The following is a 19,647-nucleotide window of genomic DNA, read 5'->3' as shown; positions in this document are numbered from 1 at the left end:
CGGTGTGATGACAGTGATGATGATGCTACCGGCGCAGGGCTTCGCCTGAGCAGTACGACGATATGACCGAGGTGGATTATGGTGGAGGGGGGCACTGCACACGGCTAAGACAATGATCAACTTGTGTGTCTATGAGGTGCCCCCCTCCCCCGTATATAAAGGAGTGGAGGGGAGGGCCGGCCCTCTATGGCGTGCCCTAGGGGAGTCCTACTCCCACCGGGAGTAGGATTCCCCCCTTCCAAGTAGTAGGAGTAGGAGAGAAGGAAGGGGAGGAGAGGAGAAAGGAAAGGGGGGAGACCCCCACCCAATTCGGATTGGGCTAGGGGGCGCGCCTCCCACCTTTTCCTTTCCTCTCCTCTATTCCACTAAGGCCCAATAAGGCCCATATCCTCCCCGGGGGGTTCCGGTAACCTCCCGGTACTCCGGAAAATGCCCGAACTCATCTGGAACCATTCCGATGTCCAACCATAGGCTTCCAATATATCGATCTTTATGTCTCGACCATTTCGAGACTCCTCGTCATGTCCATGATCATATCCGGGACTCTGAACTACCTTCGGTACATCAAAACACATAAACTCATAATACCGATCGTCACCGAATGTTAAGCATGCGGACCCTATGGGTTTGAGAACTATGTAGACGTGACCGAGACTCATCTCCGGTCAATAACCAATAGCGGAACCTGGATGCTCATATTGGTTCCTACATATTCTACGAAGATCTTTATCGGTCAAACCGCACAACAACATACTTTGTTCCCTTTGTCATCGGTATGTTACTTGCCCGAGATTCGATCGTCGGTATCTCAATACCTAGTTCAATATCATTAACGGCAAGTCTCTTTACCTGTTCCGTAATGCATTATCCCACAACTAACTCATTAGTCACATTGCTTGCAAGGTTATAGTGATGTGCATTACCGAGAGGGCCCAGAGATACCTCTCTGATACTCGGAGTGACGAATCCTAATCTCGATCTATGCCAACTCAACAAACACCATTGGAGACACCTGTAGAGCATCTTTATACTCACCCAGTTACGTTGTGACGTTTGATAGCACACTAAGTGTTCCTTCGGTATTCAGGAGTTGCATGATCTCATAGTCATAGGAACATGTATAAGTTATGGAGAAAGCAATAGCAACAAACTAAACGATCATCGTGCTAAGATAACGGATGGGTCAAGTCAACACATCATTCTCTAATGATGTGATCCCGTTAATCAAATGACAACTCATGTCTATGGTTAGGAAACATAACCATCATTGATTCAATGAGCTAGTCAAGTAGAGGCATACTAGTGACACTTTGTTTGTCTATGTATTCACACATGTACTAAGTTTCTGGTTAATACAATTCTAGCATGAATAATAAACATTTATCATGATATAAGGAAATATAAATAACAACTTCATTATTGCCTCTAGGGCACATTTCCTTCACGGAAATGATACTAATTTTCTGAATAGCATAAAAGGATACTTGAATAAGAATTTTTCAATGAAAAACCTCGGTGAAGCTGCTTATATATTGGGCATCAAGATCTATAGAGATAGATCAAGGCGCTTAATTGGACTTTCACAAAGCACATACCTTGATAAAGTTTTGAAGAAGTTTAAAATGGATCAAGCAAAGAAAGGGTTCTTGCCTATGTTACAAGGTGTGAAGTTGAGTCAGACTCAATGCCCGACCACTGCAGAAGATAGAGAGAAAATGAATGTCATTCCCTATGCTTCAGCCATAGGTTCTATCATGTATGCAATGTTGTGTACCAGACCTGATGTGTGCCTTGCTATTAGTTTAGCAGGGAGGTACCAAAGTAATCCAGGAAAAGATCACTGCCGCCGCACGGTACTACCGCTGGTGCCTACGGTACTACCGCTCTCCTGGGAGCAGTACTACCGCGACCCAACTCAGCAGCCAGAACCAGGGAGGCGAGAAAGCGGAGGAAGCTCCAAGGGAAAAGGAGGGGACAAGAAGGAGACGTGTACGTGATGATTCCACCCAAACCTTTCTGACGCGGACCCCCTCTTAATAGTACGGCTTTCCTACGACTCAAATCCACCAAAAAGAAACGTAGAAAAGACGCCGTCTTCAACAGTCTTCGAGGGGCACCCAACCGTCTTGTGCCTAGCGATGAAATGTCTGGGATACTCAAGGCACACGATTAGTCCACAAACGCGTTGTCATCAATCACCAAAACACCTTAGGGATAAATATGCCCTTACAATCTCCCCCTTTTTGGTGGATTGATGACAATACGGGATTTGCACAAGGGAAATAATATTAAGCAACCGCAAACCCCTCCTCTCTAGAATATAGACGGGCTCCCCCTAGATGTGTGGCACCTAGATGAGTGCTTTGGACTGCACGGCACACATACTAGGATCAAAGCTCCCCCTATATTATAGAGACAAGGCATATCTAGTAATAGGAAGGCTATCACTAGACAAGATAACACAAATATAAGTTAACTAAGATAGATAGAGTGCATATGTCTTACACCATATGTAGGATAGGTCTCAAAGGCACAAACCAAATAAAAGCAAACGAAACAAGGCAAACGAGGTCCAAACGACAAAGAAAACAAACACACCAAGCATGACACAACGCAAATCCCTACACTCTCTCCCCCTTTGGCATCGAGACGCAAAAAAGGCAGAGAGGACTCCTACACACATGGGGTGGCTCAGGCAGAGAAGTCGTCCCACTGCTCCTCGTGCTCCTCGTCAGACTCAGCGGCGGGGACGGTCTCCTCGATGTCTTCCTCTGAACTGGTCCACTTGTATCCCTGCTTCTACATCCAGGCAGCCTCAGGCGTGATGACGTCCTCAGACCCGCCAGACACATCCTCTCCAAAGAGCCTCATAACCTTCTTGTCACGGCGGCGACTCTCCTTGTCTGCCACGTGAGCCCTGTACTGTCCCTTTGCCTGCATGCAGAAGAGAGTCTTCATCTTGTCCTTTAACTTCTTGGCCCACGCCGGCTCAGAGGAAGGTGAGGTGGACCTAGCAGCATGGTCCTCAGCAATATTCTCAGCAGCAGCCTCCTCCTCACCAACAGTCCTCCTAGCAGAAGAGGCCTCAGCACGGGTAGTGGTGTTGGCCCAGTTGGGCTTGACGCGGAGGCTGATGGACTCATGGCGAATCCAGTCTGGAGCAAGGAACTCATCACCAGGGTACATCTTCTCCCAAGTGGTGGAGAGCAGCAGAAACAGGTACGGTCCATAGATAGGTACCTTGCGAGTGAACACCGCAAAACGAAGCTCACACCACATGATGTGTGAGACATCAAGTGGTTGAGTCTGAGATGAACGTGCCTCTGCACACAGGAGCAACATGTCCACTAGATAGGCATGGACCTTGTCCTTGTCGCCAATGCGTGGGAACAGGGTGTTGCGGAAGATGCGATGCATGATATCCAGAAAGGAGTTCAACACCCAAGTTAACTTGCCATTGGGGAGCACCTTCTCAACAAGGAATGGCTGAAGCAGGTTCTTGTTGGCAGACTCAGAGTTGGCGTGGGAGCGAACACCAATGGGGGTGTTAAGCCCGTCATCGGGAATGTGAAGCAGATCCATGAACTCCTTCCATGTAGCAGACGGCTGACGACCGTTGGTCATCCAGGTTATCCTCCGCTCATCCCCGGGATGAAAGTAAACTGAGGCAAAGAACTGACAGATAAGCTCAGGGTCATAGTCAAGGTGAAAGGAGATCACCGGCTCAATAGCAAACTGCTCCACCAAGTCCAGAGCCTCTCCAAAATAGTCACAAAACTTGTCCTTCCGCATGTGATTCATGTCAATCCACTTGACATCCACGAAGGTATTCTGCTTGTTCTTGATCACATCCAGATAGATGAGAGCCTGTTGCTTGGTCCAAAACAACTCGGTGCCTCTGAGTATATCCCGAGGATTCACATAGGGATTGATCCTCCGGCGTTCGACATACTCAGTGACTGAAATCTCGTCCATGCCCTTAGCAGGTTCCTTTTGCTTGCTGGCAGTGGTCTTGACATTGCGCTTGGGGGCATTGGAGCCCTCTGGGGCATCATCTTGGGGGTTGCGCAGATGCTTGGAGCCAGTGTCACGACTGGGATTGGAACGGCGAGAGCCACCACCTGAGACACAAAACGCAAAACACCCACGACAAACAAGAGGGGTCAATGCAAAGACCACAACAAAGCAAAAGAAACAAGCAGAAAGCACACAAGATAATTGCCTAGAGAGAGATTTGACCCCTACGGTAGTACTGCCAAGTGTTGCGGAACTAAGATAGTAGTACTGCTCTTAGTCGCGGTAGTACCATGTAAGGTCACGGTAGTACCGGGTCTAGGAGCGGTAGTACGAGCTTAATGCCTCAGCTAGCGCGGTAGTACCGCGTCTGATGAGCGGTAGTACCGCATGAGCTAGCGCGGTAGTACCGCACCTGATGGGCGGTAATACCGCACGAGCGGTAGTACCGCACATGAGACACGGTAGTACTGCACCGTGTCAGATCCGAACAAGTTCAAATCTAAGAAAAGCCCGCGAAACCGCTGCGGTACTACGGTTGGACAAATCTACCACAAGACAACATATCATGTATGATTCCTACGCAACACGACTCTCCTACATCCTACTCTTGCAAAGATTTGGCCTAAAATCTCAAGAACAACAAGCATCTCCCCAAAAACCTAGAAGCGAGAGAACAACCAAGAAGAAGAGGGATTTGGGGAAAAACCTTGGTCCATGGCAAGAGGAAGTGGTGGGGAACGATCCCACCGGTCGGAATCCGAGGAGAGTGGCCAGAGACGGAGATCCGGCGAGGGCCTCCGACGCCGTTCTTGAGCAAGAGAGAGAGAGAGAGAGAGAGAGAGAGAGAGAGAGAGATGTGGGGAGAGAGACAAGAGAATGGGTATGGGGAGTTGGAACTCCCCTGCCCGAGTCATAACCCCCACGCTCCCTCGATGGCGCGGTAGTACCGTGCCCCATTGCGGTAGTACCGCTCGGCGCGGTACTTCCGAAGTACCGCACCTGAGCGGTAGTACCGCGCTATGGCGTGGTAGTACCGTGCCTCTCAAAGCGGTAGTACCGTGACAAGCCGCGGTAGTGCCGTGGCAAGCCGCGGTAGTACCGTGGGCTCAAGAAGATGCACGTTTCAAGCACACGAAAAACAGGGTCTTTGCACGAACACTCCGAGGCAACACGACACCACAAGACCACGCTACACACAAAGGCAAAACGGCAAACGACAAAATGAAACAACCACGAGACCCACCTCTCCAAAGAGAGGGCGGTGGCCGTAGCCACCTATGTTTGAGTCAATTGGTATGGCACCGCGAAGAATTATCCTTGGGTCCATGACCAAAACTCGTCTTTGAAGCACAAGTACCATCAAACATGGCTAATGTGAAAGACTTGATCAATTTATGCATAATGGGGGAGGGAGAGTTCATTAAGAGAACAACACTCCCCCTATGTCCATGCCTACATCTAAACAAGACAACACGTTGAGTATGGTGGGGTGTGCAAGGGTTCAAGCAACATTGCTTGAATCAATGATATTTAGCTCATGCCTTAACTCGCGAAATCTTGCTTCATCCAAGGGCTTCATGAAAATATCTGCAAGGTTATCATGAGTGTTGACATAGTTGAGCTCGATCTCTCCTCGCCTAATGTGATCCTGGATGAAGTGATACCGGATCTCGATATGCTTCGTCTTGAAGTGTTGCACCAGGTTGAGAGAGATCTTGATGGCACTTTCATTGTCACACCAAAGAGGCACTTTGTCACAAATGACACCGTAATCCTTTAAAGTTTTCCTCATCCATAAAAGTTGTGCACAACAACTACCGGCCGCCACATACTCCTCTTTGGTGGACGAGAGAGACACACAACTTTGCTTTTTGGAAGACCAACTTACCAAAGAGCAACCAAGGAATTGGCACCCTCCGGAAGTGGACTTCCTATCCACTTTGTCTCCCGCCCAATCGGAATCCGAATACCCTACAAGCTTGAAGTTTGCTCCTCTTGGGTACCATAAGCCAAAGTTTGGGGTATGAGCCAAATATCGAAAGATTCGTTTGACCGCCACATAGTGACTTTCCTTAGGTGCGGTTTGAAACCGTGCACAAATTCCCACGCTCAACATGATATCCGGTCTAGATGCACAAAGGTAAAGCAAGGAGCCTATCATGGAGCGATATACCTTTTGATCCACCGCTTTACCATTGGGATCTATGTCAAGTTGGCACTTGGTGGGCATTGGAGTGGAAGCCGGCTTGACATCACTTAGCTTGAATCTCTTGAGCATGTCTTGAGTATATTTGGCTTGGTTGATTAAGGTTCCTTCTCTTCTTTGCTTCACTTCGAACCCTAGAAAGAAATTCAACTCTCCCATGGAAGACATCTCGAACTTTGAGGTCATGAGAGCGGCAAATTCCTCATTGAAAGCTTTGTTAGGGGAACCAAAGATGATATCATCGACATATAATTGGCACACAAACAACTCCCCTTTGACCTTCTTAGTAAAAAGAGTGGGGTCGATTAGCCCAACTTCAAAACCACGGTCTTGTAACAACTTAGTAAGGTGGTCATACCACGCACGTGGGGCTTGTTTAAGGCCATAGAGTGCCTTATCGAGTTGATACACATGATCGGGAAAGTAGGGATCCTCGAACCCGGGGGTTGCTTGACATAAACCAAATCATTAATGGGACCATTAAGAAAAGCACTCTTCACATCCATTTGTTGTAACTTAAAGTTATGATGAGAAGCATAAGCAATCAACATGCGAATAGATTCAAGATGAGCAACAGGAGCAAAGGTTTCACCGTAGTCGATACCCTCGACTTGGGAGTAGCCTTGTGCTACCAAACGAGCCTTGTTGCGAATGATAATCCCATGGGCATCTTGCTTGTTCTTAAATATCCACTTGGTTCCAATGACATTGTGGTTCCCCGTCGGTCTTGGCACCAATCTCCACACTTTGTTGCGCTCGAAGTTGTTGAGTTCTTCATGCATGACATTGAGCCAATCCGGATCTTCTAGCGCCTCATAGACCTTGTGGGGTTCGACACAAGAGAAAAACGCGTGATGCTCGCAATAGTTTGCTAATTGTCTACGAGTGCTTACCCCCTTTCTTAAGCTTCCAAGCACATTCGTCATGCGATGATCCTTGGTGGAGAGCTTGGAAGCAACCTTGGCGGCACGACGCTCCAATTCCTCCTCGGGGGTGAGACGAGGAGTGGTCACTTGATCATCTTGAGCGTCGTCTTGAGCTTGTTCTTGTTCTTGAACTTGCTCGGAGGAGAGAACTTGACCTTGGGCATCACTTGATGTGTCAACACCGTCTTAAGCATGATCTTGCCCTTGGTCATGTTCTTGAGGATGAGGGCCTTCATGTTGTTCTTCGGAAGCATGTGGGCCTTGGGTTGGTGATGGCTCCACTTGAGTGGAGCTTTGTCCTTCTCCTTCGGCCACAAGGGGTTCCTCAATGGGTAGGATAAAGCCAACACCCATTCTTCTTATGGCTTGAGGAGGAATTTCATCACCTACATCACAAGTGCCACTTTGCTCCACTTGGGAGCCGTTATTCTCATCAAACTCCACGTTACATGTCTCCTCAATAAGTCTCGTGGATTTATTGAGGACACGGTAAGCATGAGAGTTTGTAGCATAACCAACAAATATGCCCTCATAAGCTCTAGCCTCAAATTTAGACAACCGAACACCTTTCTTGAGAATGAAACACTTACACCCGAACACCCGAAAGTACTTGAGGTTGGGCTTGTTACCAGTGAGTATCTCATATGGAGTCTTGTTCAAGCCCTTGCGGAGGTAGAACCGATTGGATGCATGACACGCGGTGTTGATGGCTTTGGCCCAAAAGTTGTACAGAGACTTGAACTCCGCCATCATGGTCCTTGCCGCATCCATCAACGTTCGGTTCTTCCTCTCCGCAACACCGTTTTGTTGAGGGGTGTAAGGTGCGGAATATTGATGCTTGATCCCCTCATCACTAAGAAACTCATCCAAGGTGTAGTTCTTGAACTCGGTGCCGTTGTCACTTATTATTGTCAAGATCTTTGCATTGTGTTGACTTTGTGCTTCATTTGCAAAGTCAATGACGGTTTGTTAGGTCTCGCTCTTCCTCTTGAAGAAATACACCCAAGTGTATCTTGAGTAGTCATCCACAATCACCAAGCAATACTTCCTACCCCCAAGACTATCGAAGGATGGAGGCCCAAAGAGATCCATGTGAAGGAGCTCCAAAGGCCTCTTTGAGTAAATGATAGTCATGGGAGGGTGAGCCTTCTCATGTAGCTTTCCTTCAATACAAGCACTGCAAGCACGATCTTTAGCAAAACTAACATTCGTTAGTCCACAGACATGGTCCTCCTTGAGGAGACTTTGCAAAGATCTCATATTGACATGGGCTAGACGGCGATGCCAAAGCCATCCCACATGAACTTTAGCCATTAGGCATGTCGCGGTCTTAGTGGGTCGCTCCGAAAAGTTAATCACATATAGACCATTCTCAACATTCCCAACAAAGGCTACTTTAAGAGTCTTGCTCCACAAGAGGGCCACGGTATCGATATCAAAGAAAGTGGCAAAGCCCATGATTGCAAGTTGACGAACGGAAAGTAAATTGTATGCAAGGGACTCAACAAGCATGACCTTCTCGATCGTGAGATCATGAGAGATGACCACCTTGCCAAGTCCCAATACCTTAGAGGATGGGGCGTCACCCCACTCGACATTGGTGGGCATAGATGGAATCTTGTGCACGTCCACCACCAAGTCCTTGCTTCCGGTCATATGATTTGTAGCTCCGCTATCGAGCAACCATGATCCCCCACCGGAAGCAAACACCTACAAGAGATTAATGCTTGGTTTTAGGTACCCATTCTGTAATGGGTCCTTTGATGTTAGTAACAAGGGTCTTTGGAACCCAAATATACCATTCAATGTATTCATGAGGAGAATCAACGAATTTGGCATAGACATGCCCATCACTAGCACGGCATAACATATAAGAAGGATTAAAGTCGCCGGCTTTGATGCGAGGAGTGGCATTGCCCTTTTTGACAACGCCACCCTTCGCACTGTTCTTCTTCTTCTCCTCGGAGGCACTCTCTCCCTCCTTCACAAAGGTTTGCATGAGAGGAGGAGGTCGTTTGATCTTGTCATTCTTCTTCTTGTTCTTGGAGTCGGGCACGTACCCAACCCCTTCCTTGGCCACAACTCCCTTTTGGTTGATCAAGAGGTCGTTGAGGTTCTTCTTGCCTTGTATGCAAGTCGCAAGACCTCTCTCAAGTTGCCCCTTTAGCTTAGCGTTCTCCTCAATGAGACGCACATGCTCACAACACGGGTTAGTATAATTTGCATTATCAATTAACATCATACGAGGAAAAGTGGCTTTTTCCTTGGTTAGCTTTACTTGAAGTTGATCATGAGATTCTTTGAGGCTAGCATGAGCACCCTTCAAGACCTTGTGAGCCTTGTCAAGTAGATCAAACTCCTCTTTGAGTCTAGCAAGATCAACCTCAAGTTCGGCATTCTCGGAGTTTAGCACATGAGAAACAATGAGAACATGATCATAATCTTTCTTTAACTTCGCATGATCAACGTTGTGTGACTCCTCAAGAGCCAAACGAAGACCACGCTCTTCCTCGAGAGCATTGGAAAGATCCGAAATCTCATCGGCATAGTCACGACTATGCCCTTCCATCTTAGTGATGGTGTCTTCGTGAGCCTCGGTCATGTCATTGTCTTCACCAAGTTATTCCAAGAGAGCAACAAAGTGCTTCTTGGATTTTTCCCTTAAGTTTTCCCATAAAGGCCTCAAACTCATTTGCCTCCACATTAGCTCCCTCAAGTTCATTAATGCTATCCGTCGGAGAAGGATGATTAATGATGGTAGTTTTGATGTTGGGGGTTACCTTGTTGGTGGCTTTAGCCATTAGGCACTTGGCGGTGATGCTCTCATTGGGTGAGTCGAAGAGAGACACCCGTGGAGTCGTCGCAATGGCAACGAAGGCCATGGCAACCGACTCATCACCTTCATCATCGTCATCATCCTCATTGTACTCTTCTTGTACCACCAATGCCTTGGGAGGAGTCTTCTTGGTGAAGTTGCTCTTGTTGGGGAACGACTTGGCCTTGTCCTTTCGGATGAGCTTGCCACCATTGTCTTCCCTCTTCTCATACGGGCACTCCGCAACAAAATGACTCATGTTGCCACAATTGTAGCAAGTCCTTACACGTTGCTTGCTCTTCGTGCCACTTGAGTTGTTTTTGCTAAAGTTTGGCCTTGAGTTTTTCTTGCTCCAAAATTGCCTTGAAGCGAGTGCCATGTGTTCATGATACGCATACTTTGTATCTTCGGGGTTGCTCTCCTCTTCTTCCTCTTCTTCTTCTTCAACGGTGAGCTTGGCCTTCAATGCAAGGTTGGGCTTCTTTGCCCTTTGAGAACGAAGCACCGCATTGTCGGCGGTCTTGTCCAAAATGTTCATGGCCACAAACTCATCCAACACTTCGCTTGAGGTCAAAGTGTGGAAGTCCAGTCTTGACGAATGACGGAGGACATGGCCTTGTGGTAGGGCATCATTGCCTTGAGGAATTTGTGCTTGATCCAATTGTCATCCGTGTCCTTGCTCCTGTGATCTCGTAGTGAGACCGCGAGTTTGGTTACTCTCCGATAAAGCTCACGAGGTTCTTCATCTTCTTTCATTGCAAACTCATCGACCTCATCTTGCACCACTTCATAGTTGGAGCGTTGAATGCTTACGCTTCCCCGGTAGAGAGAGACAACACAATGCCATGCATCTTTGGCCAAGGCGAAGGGCTGAAGATGAGGTAGGTCTTCGGGTGGGATTGCATCTTGAATGATGAAGAGAGCATTCTCATTGAATTGATTATCCGCGGCTTCTCGAGGAGTGAAGTTGCTTGGATCATGCGCATAGAAACCTTCTTCAATGATTCTCCAAAGGTTAGTGTTCACATGATTTAAATGATGTTTAAAGCGGTAAACCCAAGAATCAAAGTCCTCATTTTTCACAATCTTAGGGGGAGGACCGGCATGATTCAAATGAGTGGAAGGAACCGGTCCACCATAAACAAGTGGTGGTTCCACATGAGCAAAGATGCCGGTGCCATTTTTACCACTAGAAGAAGGAGCCTTTTCACTACTAGCTTCCCCCTTATCGGAGATAGCATCCGTCACCTTGTCGGTGGGATCACCCACTTTCAACGATGCAGTGGATAGTTTAAGCCCCTTAAGGAATTTAGTGAACATGCTTTCAACCTCGATCGTCATGGAGGTTTTCAATGTCTCCAAGGCCACATTGAACTCCTCACGAGAGACCAAGGTTCCCCCATCGCCTGTAGACGAGGTCGGGTTCACACCAGAGTGTTCCTCCACACCGTCTATGGTATCAACCATACTCTTCGGACAGTAAAGTCCTTAATAAAGAGACGAGGCTCTGATACCAATTGAAATGATCGATATGGTTGACTAGAGGGGGTGTGAATAGGCAACCAACAATTTTTAGCTTTTCTTTAACAATTTAAACTTTGCATCAAAGTAGGTTGTCTAGATATGCAACTAGGTGAGCAACCTATATGATGCAACAAGGATAGGAACACAAGCAAGCAAGTGATATGATACAAATAAGCTTGCACAAGTAAAGGCACGAGATAACCAAGAGTGGAGACGAGGATGTGTTGCCGAAGTTCCTTCCCTTTGAGAGGAAGTACGTCTCCGTTGGAGCGGTGTGGAGGCACAATGCTCCCCAAGAAGCCACTAGGGCCACCGTATTCTCCTCACGCCCTCACACAACGCGAGATGCCGTGATTCCACTATTGGTGCCCTTGGAGGCGGCGACCGAACCTTTACAAACAAGGTTGGGGCAATCTCCACAACTCAATTGGAGGCTCCCAACGACACCACGAAGCTTCACCACAATGGACTATGGCTTCGCGGTGACCTCAACCGTCTAGGATGCTCAAACACCCAAGAGTAACAAGATCTGCAAGGGATTAGTGGGGGGAATCAAATTTCTCTTGGTGGAAGTGTGGATCGAGGCCTTCTCAACCACTCCCGAACAAATCAACAAGTTCGATTGGCTAGGGAGTGAGATCGGGCGAAAATGGAGCTTAGAGCAATAATGGAGCTTGGGGTTGGAAGAGATGAGGCAACGGGGAAGAAGGGGACCCCTTATATAGTGTAGGACAAAGATCCAACCGTTACCCACCTACCAGCCCGCGGCCAGCGGTACTACCGCTCCAGGCCAGCGATACTACCGCAGGGCCGCGCGGTACTACCGCTTGCTTCCAAGCGGTACTACCGCACTGTCATGCGGTACTACCGTACAGGCCTGCGGTACTGCCGCAACCCCAACGACAACAAGGTCAGATCTGACGCGCAGGAGCTGAGGGCGGTACTTCTGCGAGCGCGGTACTACCGCGCCTCCATGCGGTACTACCGCAAGGCAGAAATCCCCTAGCCAGGGGGGGAGGAAACAACCGTGCCTACTTCCGCAAAGAAACGGAAGAAGCAAAAACCCGACACAGTAGTACTGCCGAGGGGCGATACTACTGCCTAACAACATAGCGCGGTACTACCGCGGAGCGAAAGCGGTACTACCGCGGTAGGTGCGGATGTAAAAAATTACATCCGCCCCTACTACCGCGAAGGAGCGGTACTAGCCTGGTGGGCAGCGGTAGTGCAGCTCCAGGGGAGCGGTACTACCGTGGGCACCTGCGGTACTACCACGCCACCGCACGGTACTACCGCTGGTGCCTACGGTACTACCGCTCTCCTGGGAGCAGTACTACCGCGACCCAACTCAGCAGCCAGAACCAAGGAGGCGAGAAAGCGGAGGAAGCTCCAAGGGAAAAGGAGGGGACAAGAAGGAGATGTGTATGTGATGATTCCACCCAAACCTTTCCGACGCGGACCCTCTCTTAATAGTACGGCTTTCCTACGACTCAAATCCACCAAAAAGAAACGTAGAAAAGACGTCGTCTTCAACATTCTTCGAGGGGCACCCAACCATCTTGTGCCTAGCGATGAAATGTCTGGGATACTCAAGGCACACGATTAGTCCGCAAACGCATTGTCATCAATCACCAAAACACCTTAGAGATAAACATGATCAGCACCAAGACTCCATGGGTGTTAGAATCATTACAATGTAATCTAGATTATTGACTCTAGTGCAAGTGGGAGACTGAAGGAAATATGCCCTAGAGGCAATAATAAAGTTGTTATTTATATTTCCTTATTTCATGATAAATGTTTATTATTCATGCTAGATTTGTATTAACCGGAAACTTAGTACATGTGTGAATACATAGACAAACAGAGTGTCACTAGTATGCCTCTACTTGACTAGCTCGTTGATCAAAGATGGTTAAGTTTCCTAGCCATGGACAAAGAGTTGTCATTTGATAAACGGGATCACATCATTAGAGAATGATGTGATTGACTTGACCCATCCGTTAGCTTAACACGATGATCATTTAGTTTACCGCTTTTGCTTTCTCCATAACTTATACATGTTCCTATGACTATGAGATTATGCAACTCCCGAATACCAGAGGAACACTTAGTGTGCTATCAAACGTCAAAACATAACTGGGTTACTATAAAAATGCTCTACAGGTGTCTCCGATGGTGTTTGTTGAGTTGGCATAGATCGAGAGTAAGATTTGTCGCTCCATGTATCAGAGAGGTATCTCTGGGCCCCCTTGGTAATGCACATCACTATAAGCCTTGCAAACAATGTGACTAATGAGTTAGTTACAGGATGTTGCATTACAGAACGAGTAAAGAGACTTGCCGGTAACGAGATTGAACTAGGTATTGAGATACTGACGATCGAATCTCGGGCAAGTAACATACCGATGACAAAGGGAACAACGTATGTTGTTATGCGGTTTGACCGATAAAGATCTTCGTAGAATATGTAGGAACCAATATGAGCATCCAGGTTCCGCTATTGGTTATTGACCAGAGATAAGTCTCGGTCATGTCTACATAGTTCTCGAACCCGTAGGGTCCACACGCTTAACGTTCAGTGATGATCGGTATTATGAGTTTATGTGTTTTAATGTACCGAAGGTAGTTCAGAGTCCCGGATATGATCACGAACATGACAAGGAGTCTCGGAATGGTCGAGACATAAAGATCGATATATTGGAAGCCTATGTTTGGACATCGGAATGGTTCTGGGTGAGTTCAGGCATATACCGGAGTACCGGGAGGTTACCGGAACCCCCCGGGAAGTATATGGGCCTTATTGGGCCATAGTGGGAGAGAGGAGAAGGGATCCTAGGAGGGGGCGCGCCCCCTTTCCTTCCCCCTCTCTCCCCTTCCTTCCTCTCCTAATCCAACTAGGGAAGGGGGGGGGGGGAATCCTACTCCCGCTGGGAGTAGGACTCCCCTTGGGCGCGCCATAGAGGGGCCGACCCTCCCCCTCCTCCACTCCTTTATATACGGGAGAGGGGGGCACCCCATAGACACACAAGTTGATTGTTTAGCCGTGTGCGGTGTCCCCCTCCACAGATTTCCACCTCAGTCATATCGTTGCAGTGCTTAGGTGAAGCCCTGCGCCGGTAGCTTCATCATCACCGTCATCGCGCCGTCGTGCTGACGAAACTCTCCCTCGACACTCAGCTGGATCTAGAGTTCGCGGGACGTCACCGAGCTGAACGTGTGCAAATCGTGGAGGTGCCCTACCTTCGGTGCTAGGATCGGTCGGATCGTGAAGACATACGACTACATCAACCGCGTTGTCATAATGCTTCCGCTTACGGTCTACGAGGGCACGTGGACAACACTCTTCCCCTCTCGTTGCTATGCATCACATAGATAGATCTTGCGTGTGCGTAGGAATTTTTTTGAAATTACTGCGTTCCCCAACATCTACATCTACGAGCAAGCATTGGGGATTCTATGACTCATCGGAGCTTGCGCAATCGCAGCAAACCGAGGCCGGGGTGAAACCCTGCGGGAAGGAGAGAGGTGGCGGAGTAGAGGAGGAGCCGGCCCTGGCGACGACCGGCGGCATCGGCCCCGTGCTCATGGCCACGCCGGAGGTCGAGGAGGACGACGCGCCGACAGGAGAAAACCCTTGGACGGGGGTCAAGAACCCCCCCCCCCCTGCCCAATGGGGTCCCAAGAAGCGACGACTCCATGGACGGAGCCGGCACCGAGCCCACGACCACAAGGTCCGGCAACGGCGGCGGAGCAAGAACGACCGGTACCGCATTGGCCGGCCCTCGTGGTGGCCAGCAACAGATGGGGGACGATGTTCACAGCACTGACGCCAGGTCCTTGCCCGAGTTCTGGAGTCCGGCCACCCAACGCTCTTGGATCCTGGCAATGCGCTGGTCGACGGGGGTCAGAGGACGACGCGTCAGTGGGCTAGGTGAAGCCATCAGAGGAGAGGAGAGGGAGGGGCGATGAGTCAAAGAGGAGCGGTGGGAACAATGCGGGTAAGGCGGTGACAGGAGAGTGAGGGGGGAGGGAAGTTATGAGATGTCCCTTCCGTCTCCCGCGCTGCCCGAGGCGTGCAACCCCTCACACGCGTGGCCACGCCGAGCCAGGCTCACGATTCTGCCGGGCCAGGCTCAGGCCTGCTTTAAGTCCGTACAAGCTATAAATCGCATGCAGGCCAGCTAACCAAACAGGCTACACATATCCCGCGCGGGCCTGCTTGATTTGCATGCAAGCAACCAAACACGCCCACAGTGGCCCGACAGTCGCCTCAGGCCCTCAGCAACCTTGGCCATTGATTTCCTTCCTTTCATCACAACCCATCTTCCCCATAAGAGCAAGTACCGCAAGATAGTGTGATGCTCCCCCTAACAAAAGAAGAAAAATAATCTGATGCTTCACCGCAAACCGACCTACAACAAATCATCTCCATTCAGTTGGCCTAGCGCCCATCTGCATGCATGGAGCATCAACACTCAATGAAGAAACTGCTAAGAAACAAACGTCCATAGCACCATAGAGAACACCGAAGATCACACACAGATCTGGCTAAATCACAAACCCAAAGCAGCACATACGAGGCTACTTACATGCGGCCGCACAACAAAAGTACATGGTTGACATATTTACATAGCTGCCGATCGAGGAGTTGCTGCATCGACCTGCACCCTGCCTGTTTTTCCTCCAGTCTCGCAGCATATTGGACAACCGTGTCTGTTCCGGTTCTCGGTTAGTCATCTGGTGCGATGGGATTGCAGGCCAGCGCCTTGGGGATCCATGGCATGTGTGCTCCATCATGGCATAAGTTCTGCAGACAATGCGAACAAACACGGGTTTAGTTCGGGTAACAATGTAGTGTTTTTAGCATGGCCAAACACAGGAGAAGAGCAATTTTTGTTTTTCTCTACTTAAATGTTACATAAGTAGCTGTATTTTTCCAATGTACTCCCTCCGTCCCAAAATTCTTGTCTTAGATTAGTCTAGATACGGATGTATCTAATACTAAAACGTGACTTGATACATCCGTATTTAGACAAATCTAAGACAAGAATTTTGGGATGGAGGAGTATCTCCCTACTTAAGGAGCTTCCACTATAAACCTTCGCTCAGCCGGGCAAAACCATTAACTTCAGACCATTTAGAAATCACTGATTCTGACTTCCACTATATGATATCATTACTACTGACAGAAAAGAAGAATAACTAGGATGGTGAACAAAGATCACCTCCAGCCAGAAGAAGAATTTTCGCAGGAGGTTCAGTCGTCTCTCATTAGTGTCAGCAGTGTCGATTTGCTTGGCCAGATCTGCATCAGTTTTGGTAGCAAAGCACGATATTAATGCAATTGACAAATCCATCTAATGCCAAGTATTCATAAAATACTAATTTATGTTGCGGCACGAAAGTACAGCCTTCGAAACTGCTACAGGCACCATCAGAATCTTTGACCACAACGTTGATGGAAATGCTATAGTTACTTTGTTTCAAAGCAAGGCCGAGCAATAGTGAAAACTAGGCATCATGCATCCAAGGTTTCAAATGACTGTTTATAGAGGAAAGCTCACTGGGCACAATAAAGCAGCAACAGCTAGCTAACCCAAGCCACTTAAATATCAAGATTCTTTGTTCTATGATACTGTACATGTTATAAATAATTTTGCTTACATACGAAATGGTGATGAACAGATTAAATTCATGACTTTTAATAGAGTTCAGTGATCCATTTGGAAGAAAACATTTGAACATGGCTAGGAGCATAAATCAGTTACAATTTGTACCAGACCAGAAAATGCACAGTTTAAGAAATGCTTATATTTTTATTTTTTTAAACGGAAGTTTGAGAAATGCTTATCAACACCTCACTGAAATCAAGGTTCAAAATGAAGCTCTTAGACTACAACCACAAGAAAGGCGCAACAACAGAATAACCCTATCAGGCTAAAAAGGTTGCCCATACACAATATAGTAACCACCTGGGTAGTGATCAAGATACGACAGTCCAACGAATCCTGTGGGATAGCGTTTGGATCCACTTCGCAATTGTCTTTGTCTGCTCACAGGCTTCTGGTCAGTGGCTTTTCTCATAAGCTCTTCGTATTCATTTTGGTCATATGGCTGACTTAAAACAGAATCAAGTTTTTCATCAAATGTAGAAGGAGCACCACAACTAAGAGCAAGCGGTTCTTCTTCACAATCTTCACATGCCTGCCGCAAAAACCAAATTATGGAATAAAAACAGAATAATTAAATAGATAACCCACAAAACTGAACTGAAGTAGAACTCACCTCAAAATCAGAAGATTCAGTACAAGGTACAACTCCATGCTCATCTGTGCAGATTGAATCCCGACCATGCAAATTGTCTGGAGCAGGCCTGTCAATTCCACGTTCAGACATAACCACAGTTCTCAATTCATCATATCCAGGGGGTGTCTCCTCCTCTTGCTCATATACCACAGTAACACCTGGTTCCAGCTCAAGAACCATGAAACCATCCTTGATCTTCATGAGGCTCAGAAATTCTGCGTAAGATTCATCAACATCTGAGGTGTTCTTCTTCACAGACGATGTCCTTGGGAGAAAGGAATGGCCCGCATTTACATTGACAGCGCTGCCTGATGTTTGATCTAGTCGGTCGACGTTCGGACCACCCCGACTTGTGTGTGGCAATTTTTTGGGGACATTTGTGCCGTCTCTGGCATTTGCGGCTCCATATGGCATAACATCCTCTTCATACCTGATGGAAGCAGGCAAGCCATGGTCCCCATTTGGCATATGAAACACATACGCACTTCCATCTTCAATTAGATTTTCCAAGAAAATCTTGTAAGACGGATCAATATCTGAATCATCTTTGCGAGTCAAACTGGCGAACACCTTGTTGTTGTCGCGTGACGATCTATTCGCCATTTTCTGGTTCTTCATCTGGCTGATTACCTGAAGATTCAAGAAGGCTTATATCATATGCATCAACAGTCATCCTATCAATATAACTACCATAAAAATCCAAAGAGCAATGAGCAGGTGATTCATGCACATAACCTACACTGAAACATCATGGCAACTGCACCCTGCAATCTAGCAATAGAAACCCAATGGCGCTGAACAAATTTAGTGAACCCCAATTCATCACCAGGTATGTGGACTGTATATACCGCATGACAATTCATGGATACTGTTCCAACCATGGCAAGATGGAAGATGAGCTCAGGATTCTGACCATTTAGACTGGAAGAACGCTTGGTATCGAGCACACAACACTGAAACAAAATTCTGTTTCAGTGTAGTATCTCTGGAGCGCACCAGAATCATATCTCCGCACCAAACAAAGCTGCCACTGGAACTGCATGCGACTAAAATCGCCCTAGGATGAAAGATCCGAGCAGAAACCCGCGGGGATTTGCCGGGCACACACCGCACAGCAACAAACGGGATGCGGACCCCTGGGCAACAAAACCCCATTCCGCAGATCGCAGAATAACTAACTGCAGACAATGCATACAAGAAGGAAGTGCATGCAGCACGGAGGGAAGAAGAAACCGGTAAAAGCGCAGGGGATCCGATCGGCGGCCGGATCCCAGTCGAACACTGTAGGTTTAGGCGTGGAGGATTTGGGGAACGAAGCTCACGCTTACCTGCGGGAAGAAGAGGAGACCGGTGGTTTGGTCCCCTTCCCGCTTCCTTCCGATAATGGCGGGCGGCAAGGGGGGGATTTACTGCCGCCGAGCGAGCTTCCCCGCCGTTGCAGATTTAGGGCTCATCTCCAGAAGCGTTCGCCGTGGTAGGAACAGCGAAAGCGGACAGCGAGCAGGGACAGGTCCGGGAAGAAGATGCTCCGCTCGGAGTCGGAGTGCCGTCGTTTCGGTTCGAATAGGCCGAGAGAAGGCCCGCGTAGGCGCTAATGGGCCGGCCAGCCAGCCCGCCCGCGAGCTCGCGGAAACGGTAAACGGCGACGGCGACGGACGGCGAGAGGAGAGGAGGGGAGGAGAGGCGAGTAGGGAAAAGGAAAGTAAATCCACGGCCGTACGCGTCGTCAGTCCAGCCGTTGTGGAGAGGAGAGGAGAGAGGAGGCTTTTCCCCCGTCGTCCTCCTCACCCACCTGACAGGCACCGGCACCACCAGCACCACCCCGCCCCGCCCCGCCACGCCAAGCATCC

At 48.4% G+C, this 19,647-nt stretch overlaps 1 protein-coding gene across 1 annotated transcript; it reads right to left on the bottom strand.

The window, feature by feature from the left end:
* Nucleotides 1–15,867: 15,867 nt before the first annotated feature.
* LOC119280158 lies at nt 15,868–19,597 on the bottom strand. Its single transcript, XM_037561113.1, has 5 exons — nt 19,126–19,597; nt 17,777–18,427; nt 17,464–17,695; nt 16,717–16,796; nt 15,868–16,298 (listed from the first exon to the last, which is right to left on the bottom strand). The coding sequence occupies exons 2-5, from the start codon at nt 18,413–18,415 to the stop codon at nt 16,221–16,223; spliced, it is 1,029 nt and encodes a 342-aa protein (XP_037417010.1). The 5' UTR covers nt 18,416–18,427; nt 19,126–19,597; the 3' UTR covers nt 15,868–16,220.
* Between the last annotated feature and the right edge of the window lie 50 nt (nt 19,598–19,647).

The sequence above is a fragment of the Triticum dicoccoides genome, chromosome 1A (assembly GCF_002162155.2).
Source record: "Triticum dicoccoides isolate Atlit2015 ecotype Zavitan chromosome 1A, WEW_v2.0, whole genome shotgun sequence".
In the NCBI taxonomy this organism is placed as follows: Eukaryota; Viridiplantae; Streptophyta; class Magnoliopsida; order Poales; family Poaceae; genus Triticum; species Triticum dicoccoides.
This window is presented reverse-complemented; position numbering and strand designations above follow the sequence as displayed.